At 42.1% G+C, this 12,158-nt stretch overlaps 1 protein-coding gene and 1 pseudogene across 1 annotated transcript; one reads left to right on the top strand and one right to left on the bottom strand.

The window, feature by feature from the left end:
* The first annotated feature begins 1,934 nt into the window (after positions 1–1,934).
* LOC141829944 (uncharacterized) lies at positions 1,935–2,489 on the top strand. Its single transcript, XM_074717409.1, has one exon. It carries the CDS (start codon positions 1,935–1,937, stop codon positions 2,487–2,489), a length of 555 nt encoding a protein of 184 aa, XP_074573510.1.
* A 4,225-nt stretch (positions 2,490–6,714) lies between these two features.
* LOC141829945 (uncharacterized) lies at positions 6,715–9,355 on the bottom strand (annotated as a pseudogene).
* Between the last annotated feature and the right edge of the window lie 2,803 nt (positions 9,356–12,158).

Below are 12,158 nucleotides of genomic sequence, written 5' to 3' on the forward strand. Positions count from 1 at the left end.
GGAGAATGCAGTAATGTCTGGAGAAGAGTTTCTTGGCCGGAAGTAACAAACTTGCCCGGGAACTTGACCGGGAGAAATAAGTTTTTGCCCGGGAGAAGTAAGCTTGCCCGGCAAGGAGATTAACTTCGTCGAGAGACATTTGGCCGGGAGAAGTAAAGCCGAGAGAAGTTTATCCGGGAGAATGCTTGGATAGCCTGACTTCTGTCCGGAGGAGAGTGCCTTAACCGGAGAAGTGAGATCTTGCCCGGGAGATGTAAGATCTTGCCCGGGAAAGTGATTATCTGATCGGGAGAGGTGAAGCCGGGAAGGTATTGCCCTTGGACAAGAGACAAGAAGCCTTGGTGGCTCGGGACTGTGATAGCCGGGAGCTTAGTGCTCGTAGGCGAATGGAGAGAGCTTTGGTAGCTCGTCTCCGGATTGGTCCAGAAGGAGCCTTTGTGGCTCAGGACCGAAGTAGCCGGGAACTTGGTGTTCGTGGGCGAATGGAGAAAGCTTTTGTAGCTCGTCTCCGGGTTGGTCCAGGAGAAGCCTTGGTGGCTTAGGACCGGGTTGGCCGGGAGCTTGGTGCGAATGGCCGGGAATTTCTTTGGGAGCCTTGGTGGCTCAGAACCAGATTCCTCAGGGAGCCTTGGTGGCTCAGCTGAGTTCTCAGGGAGCCTTGGTGGCTCAGAACCTGATTGGTCCGGGAGAGCTTTGATAGCTCGGCTCAGGACCGTGAGCTTTGGTAGCTCGATCTCAGGGAGCCTTGGTGGCTCAGAACCTGATTGGTCCGGGAGAGCTTTGGTAGCTCGGCTCGGGACCGTGAGCTTTGGTAGCTCGATTTCAGGGAGCCTTGGTGGCTCAGAACCTGATTGGCCGAGAGCTTGGTGCTGATGGCCGGGATGGTCCGGGAGAGCTTTGGTAGCTCGGCTCGGGACCGTGAGCTTTGGTAGCTCGATCTCAAGAGGAGGGCCTTGGTGGCTCGGTCTCTTGATTCTAGGAGGAGGGCCTTGGTGGCCCGGTCTCCTGTTTGGTCCGAGAGAGCTTTGGTAGCTCTGCTCGTGACCTGGACTTTAATGTTTAATCCATCCTTATACTATGTCCTTGTTATAGAATGTTTTTAATGCATCTTTTGAGTGTGCAGATATACAGGACAGGTTAAGGAGGAAAATTCAAATGGATGGTGAGAGTTCCAAGGCGGGCTTTTGAGCTGTCTCTTCTGCAGGGGGAGTTCTGTGTCAACGGACGGCAGCTTTTGGCAGGGATCCGTTGGGCACAAGAACCAAGCAGAGGCTATAAGAGAAGCAAGAAGCAGCGCTGAGGAAGAGAGCTTACACGACTATTCGTTGATCATCCTTGAGAGCTCAGAAGTGCCATTGCCAATCTTACGAGAGCCTGATCGTGAATCGAAGAAGAGGAAACAAGAGCAACGTCCTGTGTTTGGAGGAACAGGCTTGTGCTGCTAGCTGTTCTTGTTGGCTCTGTCTAGAGCAACGTCCTGTGTTTGGAGGAACAGGCTGAGCAGCAAGCGGTTCTTGTTGTCTCTGTTGTCCGATCTTTGATTCATTGTATTCTCCTTGTCTTGAGCTTATCTTTGTATCATTTGAGACAATCTGTGGAGAGGTTCCTCCACCGAGAAGGAGAAGATTATAGCCGGTATTTTTCCGGGGTCTGATCTACCGAAAGATCGAGGGATCGTCCACCTTACGGACACGCCGAGGAGTAGGAGCATCATCTCCGAACCTCGTTAAATACCTGTGTCAAGTGTGCTGATTCAGTCTTCGTGTTCTCTGATTGTTCATTCCGCTGTGCCAACGAAGACTAAGGAAGAAAAGGCGAAAAGTGTGGACGGCTATTCACACCCCCCTCTCTAGCCGGTGTCCAAGAGATCCAACAAGTGGTATCAGAGCAAGGCTGCTCTGTCATCCGGATTAACACCCAACGAGCAACATCAAATGGCTATGAAGGAGGGATTCAGCACCACCAGACCTCCGTTCTTTGACGGATCAGATTTTCAGTATTGGAGGAGCCGCATGGAGTATTATTTGAAGACCGACATCTCCATGTGGTTTTCAGTAAAGGAGGGATTCACCCCTCCGAAGGATAAAGAAGGCAAGGAGCTCGACTCTTCGAGGTGGACAGCAGAACAAATACGAAAGAGTCAAGCTGATGCAAAAGCAGTGGTCACCCTTCAGTGCGGACTTAACAGAGACCAACTCACCAAGGTTGGTCCATTCTCAAGCGCGAAGGATCTGTGGAACAAGCTCATCGAGCTGCACGAGGGAAACCAGGACTCTCGTGTAGCAAAGAGGGACTTGTTCCTGAACCAGCTGCAAAATCTCACGATGAAGGAGAGCGAGACTGTGAGCGAGCTTCACGGAAGATTCAAAGAAATCATCAACGGCCTTCACTCCGTTGATGAGCATATCGAAAACCGTGATCTCGTCAGGTATGCGCTTAAATCTTTTCCGAAGGAACGCCTTATGGTCATCCATGGTGGATGCGTATAAGGTTTCCAAGGATTTATCTACAGTTAAATTAGATGAATTTTTCTGTGAAATGGAACTGCACGAGCTTGCTAATAAAAAGCAAAAAGAGAAAGGTATAGCTCTGTGTGCAGGTGAAAGGAGCAAAGGAGGAAGGAAGAGGAAGGAGAAGAATAAGAAGAAGAGGGCACTGAAAACTGCGAGGGTTGAGTCCTCATCAAGCTCATCGGAGGAAAGCACACACGACTTCGCTTTCGTGGCGCAAGTACATTCAGACTCCGAGAGCTCCAGCAGTGAGGAATCAAGCTCGACTTCATCATCTTCGGATGATGAAGAGGTAACATCAGTTAAATTGCAGAACTGTTATAAAGCAATTTCATATCTTTCTGCCATGCTTAAGAAGTCAAAAAATAATGTTAAATCATTAAAGCATGAAATAGAAAAGTTGACATCTGTTAGGAAAAATGAGACTGATAACCCTCGATTAGAGGTTCTTGAAAATGAAAATGAATCATTAAAGAACCAAGTAGGAGATCTCAAGCAGTTGCTTGAGAAATTTTCAACAAGCTCCAAAACCTTAGATATGATATTGAACTCCCAAAGGGGAGTATACAACAAGGCTGGGTTGGGATATCAATCTCAACTCAAAGGAGCTAGTTTTCAATCCTTAGTGTCCAGATTTCATGATAAATCATATACGACTAGGACACTTGTAGTTAAGAAGGGTGTGACTAAGGCATGGGTGCCGAAGTCATGCATTGTTGATGCAGTAGGACCCAAAGTGTGGGTGCCTAAGGCATCTATCTTCCGCGTCTAGTCGGCATCGGCTAAGGGGGAGCTCCCATCAACTTGAATTGTTGGTAGTGGATGCTCCGAGTATATGATCGGGATGGGCATTAAATGATAAGATCATAGAAAAAAATCCCTGATCATTAAGAACCTTTATAGCGGGGTTTAGTCTACAAGAATGGTTGGTGATCTATCACCGACTCACCTTCTAAAAACCCTGAGCCACATTTCTACTGACATATCTTTCAGCTCAGTCAACCCCTTACTACAGCCGAGTAATTCTTTTCTCAGCCGAGCTGTTTTTCTTCTCGACAACTCCTTCTCGGCTTACTTAATGGCATCAAGAAACCATATTGACCTGTCATGCCATTTATAACTCTTATTCGGCCTGCTCTATATTGACCTATACTGATAACAAAATCGATCAGTCGGATAAGAAGTTTTCTACCTCATCCTACTCCAACTCCTCAACCCAAACTATGATCTCAATTAGGGGGAGGTATAGTTATGTTGAATAACACATTTATGAGGGAGAGATAAAAGGGAGAAAACCACTACTTAAGGGGGAGTATGTTTGAATTTTTTTTCACATTTCTCTTCTCAGCCAACTTACACTCTTTCTCGGCCGACTCATCACCTATCTCGGCTTGCTTGATGTTGACAAGAAATCTCTCTCAGCCGAGTCACACAGCCATCACTCCAATTAGCCGAGCTGTTTCTTCTCTCGGCAACTCTTTCCCGACTTACTTGGTGATGGTAGCCTATAGTAACTCAGACATGGCACCTAAATACAATATCATCTTACCGTGCCATCTGATAACGATTTGTCTGACCCGGGAATCTTGAGGGAGAGATCTAAGGGGAGCAATCTAGGGAGAGAGATTGAGTCCGACCAAGGGGTAGAGGTGTTTAAGTTTAGACAAGGGGGAGAGTTGTTTAAACGTTCTACCCAGACAAAGCTTGAATCTGTCAGGAGGAGAGTTGGTTAAACCTGCTACCCGGACTAAACTTGATTAATCTTTAAGGGGGAGAGTTATTTGAAGTAAGACAAAAGGGGAGCATTTTGCAATCCAAATTCTGACTCCCACAGACTCTTTTTGATGTTTGACAAAGGGGGAGAGAGAGTTAAGTTTAGAAAAGGACCTACCCGGACTAAACTTAAATCGGATTGTCAAACAACAAAAAGGGGGAGATTGTTGATGCAGTCTGACCCGGTCAGACTTGAGTCTGATCAGACTTGGGTTTGTTTTGTTGTTTGACAAGTAAAGTCGGATCAAATACAAAAGATTTAAGTTTAGTTTTACCCGGGCTAGTTGGGCTAGGCGAGTCAAGTTTAAGATTACCCGGACTAGCCAATCTGCCAAGTTAATCGATTAGATTTGCATGAAACAATTCATTAGATTAAACAATACATATTAATAAGTGATAATAAACAAATCATTAATTAAATTTAAAATAAGTGACTTGCATGAAAATTAAACTTAATTTTACACGTAAAGGAGCATGAGAATTAAACTTAACTTTACACATGAAAAAGCATGAAACAATTCTTTACACGTGCAAGTAGAAATACATGCATGGATTCTGGCATACACGTTATGTTGGTCGATCACTTGATCGACCAGCTTGCTTTGGTCGATCAGTTGATCGACCAGCTTGCTTTGGTCGATCAGCTGATCGACCAGCGTGCTTTGGTCGATCACGCAATCGACCAGGTCCAACGTAGTCGTGACTTCGGGAGATCTTACTCTTTGCCGGGGCAGTTCCTGCTTGCTCTTTGTCGAGGATTTCCTGCCCGGGAAAGCAGCATCTTGGCCGGGAAAATATCAAGCTTGCCCGGGAAGGAGATTACTTCTTCGAGAGAAATGAGGCCGGGAGAGAAAAGCTTGGCCGGGAGAATGCAGTAATGTCTGGAGAAGAGTTTCTTGGCCGGAAGCAACAAACTTGCCCGGGAACTTGACCGGGAGAAATAAGTTTTTGCCCGGGAGAAGTAAGATCTTGCCCGGCAAGGAGATTAACTTCGTCGAGAGACATTTGGCCGGGAGAAGTAAAGCCGAGAGAAGTTTGTCCGGGAGAATGCTTGGATAGCCTGACTTCTGTCCGGAGGAGAGTGCCTTAACCGGAGAAGTGAGATCTTGCCCGGGAGATGTAAGATCTTGCCCGGGAAAGTGATTATCTGATCGGGAGAGGTGAAGCCGGGAAGGTATTGCCCTTGGACAAGAGACAAGAAGCCTTGGTGGCTCGGGACTGTGATAGCCGGGAGCTTAGTGCTCGTAGGCGAATGGAGAGAGCTTTGGTAGCTCGTCTCCGGATTGGTCCAGAAGGAGCCTTTGTGGCTCAGGACCGAAGTAGCCGGGAACTTGGTGTTCGTGGGCGAATGGAGAAAGCTTTTGTAGCTCGTCTCCGGGTTGGTCCAGGAGAAGCCTTGGTGGCTTAGGACCGGGTTGGCCGGGAGCTTGGTGCGAATGGCCGGGAATTTCTTTGGGAGCCTTGGTGGCTCAGAACCAGATTCCTCAGGGAGCCTTGGTGGCTCAGCTGATTTCTCAGGGAGCCTTGGTGGCTCAGAACCTGATTGGTCCGGCTTTGATAGCTCGATCTCAGGGAGCCTTGGTGGCTCAGAACCTGATCCGAGAGAGCTTTGCTCGGCTCAGGACCGTGAGCTTTGGTAGCTCGATCTCAGGGAGCCTTGTCATAAGTTGAGACGTTTTATTATGTCTTTTAAATTTTATTTTGAAGCATGAAAAAGTGTCTCATCTGCTTATATGTTGAGGCGTTTTATTATGGACCCCTTTTGTTATTTATTGAGGCATTTGCTTGTGCCTCGCTAGCTTTTGTTATGACTTTTACAATGACAAAAATTATTACATATATATACCACTAGCAAAAACTATCACAATTCATACTATCATCCATCTAATACATTTATATGTGTGAATCACAAAGTCAAAACTATCACAAAGCCATACTAGCAAAAACTATCACAATTCATACTATCATCCATCTAATACATTTACTCGAAATGTGACAATTCATACTAGCAAAAACTATCCAGTCTTATGACTATACCAAAAGTTTCAGTAATTCTTCGAAAAGTGCAAGAATACCAAAAGTTTCAGTAATTCTTCGAAATGTGCCACCTCGCGTTCTAACCTGCATAAAAGATAAAAGAATACATGGAGAATAATTTGTACAAGTTCCAACGAGAAAATAAGCAACAATGTCAAAACCAGATTTACCATTTTCAAGAAGATTAGTAATTGCCGCTAGAACCAACCAAGGAATAAAGGATTGATAAATCAATTAACCTGAAAGAAAGAAGTCACAAAATTTATTATTTTATTGAATATGTACTAGCATCATTGGTACAAATAGAAAAGACAATGACAACATAGATAAGAAATGTACATGTTTATTCACTTACACAATATCAACTATGAAAAGAAATGTAAAGCTCCCCTTCTCAATAAATTATCATGTTATTTGTTGCTGCAGTTCCTCCTACACCTTCCCTAACCCATCTTATTTCCTCATTATCATCGGAGATGTCACCTGTGCAAGTCTCGCTTAGTAAATAATCTTCGACGTCAATTTCTTCTCTTCTGCCCATGTCAAAACAATCCCTAGGAGTCGTTTTGATCACAACATGCCATCCTTTATCAATGGGATCTTCTGCATAAAACACTTGTTGTGCTTGAGAAGCCAATATAAAAGGCTCGCCTGTATTCATTGGTCTACTTAAATTCACAAGTGTGAAACCATTTTCATCCTGCCTTTGCATTCTTCCTTGGCCCACCCAATCACATTTGAATAGTACAACCTTTCTACTCAAAAAATATTCTAACTCAACAATCTCTTTCAGTACTCCATAATAAGTCACATCTCCAATAACAGGATTTCTGTCATTAACACTTGAGTAACTTGTCGTCTTTGCAGTAACAACAACACCACTATTTTGTGTTTTCCTTCTTTGTTCAATCTGCTTAACATGAAATCTAAATCCATTAATAATAAAACCTTTGTACCGTTTGCCAATGAAGTTGGGACCTTGAGCTAAGCTTTTAAGTTCCTCAGAAATTCCCCTTTCATTCACAAAATCCATATTTTGAACCTGTTAGACAAGCACAATAATAAGAAACAATGAATTAACATATACAATTTCTAATATTTTTTTGTGCTACTGACACTTACTTGATTGGCAAACCACGAGGCAAAAGTTTCATTGTGAATCCGTTCAATGTCTCTTATACGCAAACGAGGATTTTGATTACGAATCATTTCCCGATGCTCACTAAACATAAGCTGAATTAATCACAAAACTATATATATGCATAAGCTGAATTAATCACAAAAGTTCTCACCTTAAAAATGGTTGAACTATTTCACAATTGAATAACACATATTGATGTGCCCTTTTCATTGTATCTACGTCCCAATTAACAATATTCACTCCTCCAAGATGACGACCAGGATTGACAAATATGGGAAGTTCAACTCTAGTGTCAATATTGCCATCATAATTTCTTGAAGCTCGATTACTCCTTGTCTCAACATCATCTAGGTATCTAGCACAAAAGACCACACATTCTTCAGCAAGATATCCCTCTGCAATAGAACCTTCAGGGTGACTTCGATTACGTACATATGCCTTCAACGTTGACAAATACCTTTCAACGGGATACACCACCGATAATGCACAGGCCCTGCCAACCTTGCTTCGGTCGCTAAATGGATAGGTAGGTGAACCATAATATCAAAGAAAGAAGGAGGAAAAATCCTTTCCAAATGACAGAGTGTTAGAGCAATCCGCCTCTCTAATTGAATAAGTTCTCGAGCATGAAGAACCTTCAAACATAAACCTCTAAAGAAATTACACAAATCAATTAAAGGTGCTCGCACTTGCTTTCGTAGGACTCTACGAAGAGCTAGAGGAAACAATTGTTGCATCAATATATGGTTATCATGACTCTTCAAACCGAAGATCTTTGGTGGTTTCTTACTTATGCATTTCGATATATTTGATGAATAACCATCCGGGACTTTGATTTGTTTCAGCACACCACAAAAAATCTCTTTTTCTGCCCTATTCATCAGAAAACAGGGAGGTGGATAGTAACGTTTACCAGAATCATCTACAACAGGATGTAACTTAGGCCTAATTCCCATTTCCTGCAAGTCTTCACGTGCTTTCGCATGATCTTTTGATTTATCAAGGCCTAGTATGGTTGCAAGAACACTTTCACACACATTACTCTCAATATGCATCACATCAAGATTATGACGCAATATATTTCCTTTCCAATATGGTAACTCAAAAAATATGCTTCGCTTCTTCCAATTATAAGGCAAATTTCTATTGTCATTATTTAATCTGCCAAATGTGTGTGTATAACCGTCAAGCTCTCTCAAGACCATATCTCCACTCAATTGTGATGGTGCCTTATCATGTTCTTCAAACCCATTGAATGATCTCTTATCTTTACAAAAATGATGATCACTTGCCAAGAAACGACGATGCCCCATATAACAATGCTTACTACTATACCTTAACCACCTAGAACATGTGTCCTTATGACAAGAAGGACATGCAAATTCACCCTTAGTACTCCATCCCGACAAATTTGCAAGAGCTGGGAAGTCACTGATTGTCCAGAGCAAAGCTACACGCATGCTGAAATTTTGATTCATCGATGCATCATAAGTATTTACCCCAACCTCCCACAATAATTTCAACTCCTCTATCAAGGGCGCTAAGTATACATCCAGATTGTTCCCGAGCATTGTTGGGCCAGGAATCAACAACGAAAGAAAAAAATATTCTTGCTTCATACACATCCAGGGGGGCAAATTATAAGGTATCAAGACGACAGGCCATGTACTGTAATGAACATTTAAAGACCTAAAAGGATTAAAACCATCTGATGTTAAGCCAAGCCAAGCTTCTTCGGTCCAAGCCTAATATTTCTAGCTTCTTCGGCAAAATCTCTATTTCTAAAGTCGAATGTCTTCCATGCAGGAGAATCAGCAGGGTGTCTCATATAACCATCTTCTGTTCGACCTTCCTTATGCCACCTCATGAAAGATGCTGTTTTCGAAGACATGAATAAACGCTGCAATCGGGGAATCAAAGGGAAATGCCTTAAAACCTTAGCAGGAACCTTTTTTCTCTTTTAGATAAAGGTTCTAAAATCCCTTCAATATGGTCCGAGATATGGAACGAGTCTGTATGAAGGATAGCATAAGATATGAAAATGTAGGCTTTGTCTAAAATAAAAGAAAAGAAGAAGGAACCAAGGAATTGAACCATGGACCTCATGCAAGGTGGCAAACCCAAATGGAGCATGTTAGCCATAAGTGCTAGCAAGTAATTGTTAAGAAAATGATAAAGGAAATGTTAGTTATAGGTTAAGGCATGTGAAAGGATTAAGCACTGAAGCACCGAGAGGTGAACGTTAAGGGCTGCTGTGCTTTATTACACCTTAATGCCTTTTAATGCCTTAGTAAATGTGGGCTACGTTACTCCCTTAGGACTATAAGTAAAGGCCAAGGGAGGAGGAGCCTTTTCTCTTCTCCACCGAGAGGTTGGTTTTGGTTCTTCTTCCAATTGCCGAAGGCTCTGGTTTGGGAGGATTGAAGGAGGCTGAAGGTTTGTTTTGGTCACGCAGAGGTTTCATCCTTTCTGTTTAGCACGCACTGTAAGTTCCCTCACCTGCAACGTAATAGCTTCCATGGTTAGTTTATGTTTATAAATGTTTGTTAGTATTGTATGAGATGAAGTGTATAGGAATATGTGGGAGTTTTCATTAGACAGAACGTAGACAGAACGTAGAACTATAGAACAGGAAGGCTGGTAATCGACTGGTTGATCGATTACCAGAAGGTTTAATCGATCGCTTGATCGATTACTCGGTTTAACGAGAAACAAAGTAGCGATTCTTAATCGATCAACGGATCGATTAAGGGGTCGTAATCGATCAGTCGATCGATTAAGGGGCTGTAATCGATCGGTTGATCGATTACGGAGCTCTCTGTGATGAACGGGCTATGACAATCGATCACCTGATCGATTAAGGGGCCGTAATCGATCGGTTGATCGATTACGGAGCTCTCTGAGATGATATTTACGACTCTTAATCGATCCACTGATCGATTAAGACGCGTAATCGATCATTGGATCGATTACGATGCTCTCTGTGGAAGAAATGGAGAATCGTTGATTAATCGATCCTTTGATCGATTATGGGAAGGGGTAATCGACTCCATGATCGATTACCATACTCACTGTCTGAAAAGAGAGAAGCAAGAAAGAAGAAGCATGATAGGTAATCGATCTTCTGATCGATTAAGATGAAAGAGTGATCGATCTCATCGATTACATGACTAAGATCTATGATAATTGAAAAGCATGATCGTTTCCTTTGATCGATTATGAGGGTTGCTGGAAAAGGATTTAAGGTTTTATGAATAGATTGTTATCATGATAGATTAGGGTTATGTGGGTAAACTTAACCAAGGTTAGGTATCAACCTAAACATGATGAAAGGGGGAAAGAGTTGAGTCTTTAAACTCAACTACAGTTGCAAACCCTAGTTAATAATGAGCTATGATGATATAGTGGAAGTCATAGTTTAGGCTAAGAGAAGAGCTTAAGAGACCCTATGAGGATTCGGCGAATCCTAGAAAAATGAGTATATGTAATGTACTATAATGACAAGGTTTACCCAATGCCATGATTAATGTTTATGATGATAGATTCAATGTCTTCAGGCCATGTTTAAGTTATGTCATGGTAAAGAATAGAATAGTCATTGGGTAAAGATATGTATCCATGACTTATGAACTATGAAGATAGGGTTAAAGGTTGTCGGAGACCTAAATAAGGTTTAAACGTTGATGCATGGCTAGGTTTCGACCAAGATATGTTATGTATGATAAATGTTAAATGTTTAAGAACAATGATATTATAAACTCATGAATGTATGTATACATGATTAATAATGGAATGTTCAAGAACATTCACTATGGAAAGAAAAAGGAATCATGTAGACTATATGAGTTATAATGTATATGCTAAATGAATGTTTAAAGAACATACATTATGAAAAGAGAGAATGCATGTATGTTATATTATGGCTTGTACCGGATCCTGAAAGGGATCCAAGGGATGGGCCCCTTAAGAACGCCCCTAGACCGAAGGATAGTAGGTCTAGTAGGTTGAAGGATAGTAGACCTAACTAGGTTGAAGGATAGTAGACCTAGTTACCAAGTAGTTGAGGTTTGCTACCTCGGATTACAAGGGATGGGCGGACGCCCTAGGTTGAAGGATAGTAGACCTAGCTAGGTTGAAGGATAGTAGACCTAGTATCCTAGTAATCGAGATTTGGCTACCTCGTACTGACTTGGAATGAATGTGCACAAATAATGAATGGGTACAAGCCAGGGGACGCCCAAAATGATAAAGAAATGATTATGTTTAAGTATATGTTATGTTTGCAAAATGCATCATAAATGTTTATGCATATGATTTCATATAAGATGAAATTTATGGAAGTATGCTTAAGAAATGTTAAGAATGATTCATGATTATCATACTTGATATAATGTTACGGTTTAATCAAGTATATGCTATGTGATGTTATTGTGAATACATGTTTATGTACTCAAGTTATGCTATGAATAATCATGTTTATAAGACGATTGGATTTTGTGAGTAGGAAAGGAGCTTACTAAGCATTCGTGCTTATAGTCTTACTTTCTTATGTTGCAGATTCAATTAAAAGTTACTAAGGGAACGGGAAGCAGCAGGAAGGGCTGATGATGGTGTGTGTGATAGTGACTTAGCAGGACGATCTCATTACTCTCTATATTCTGAATCTATACTTGCATGTGTATGTTAATGATGTTAAA

Source organism: Curcuma longa, chromosome 5 (assembly GCF_044706935.1).
Source record: "Curcuma longa cultivar G26 ecotype Majalengka, Jawa Barat chromosome 5, ITB_CL_G26_1.1, whole genome shotgun sequence".
Classification (NCBI taxonomy): domain Eukaryota; kingdom Viridiplantae; phylum Streptophyta; class Magnoliopsida; order Zingiberales; family Zingiberaceae; genus Curcuma; species Curcuma longa.

What these genes read in the sequence shown, in the direction of transcription:
- LOC141829944 (XM_074717409.1), top strand. Translation starts at nt 1,935, where the DNA reads ATGGCTATGAAGGAGGGATTCAGCACCACCAGACCTCCGTTCTTTGAC.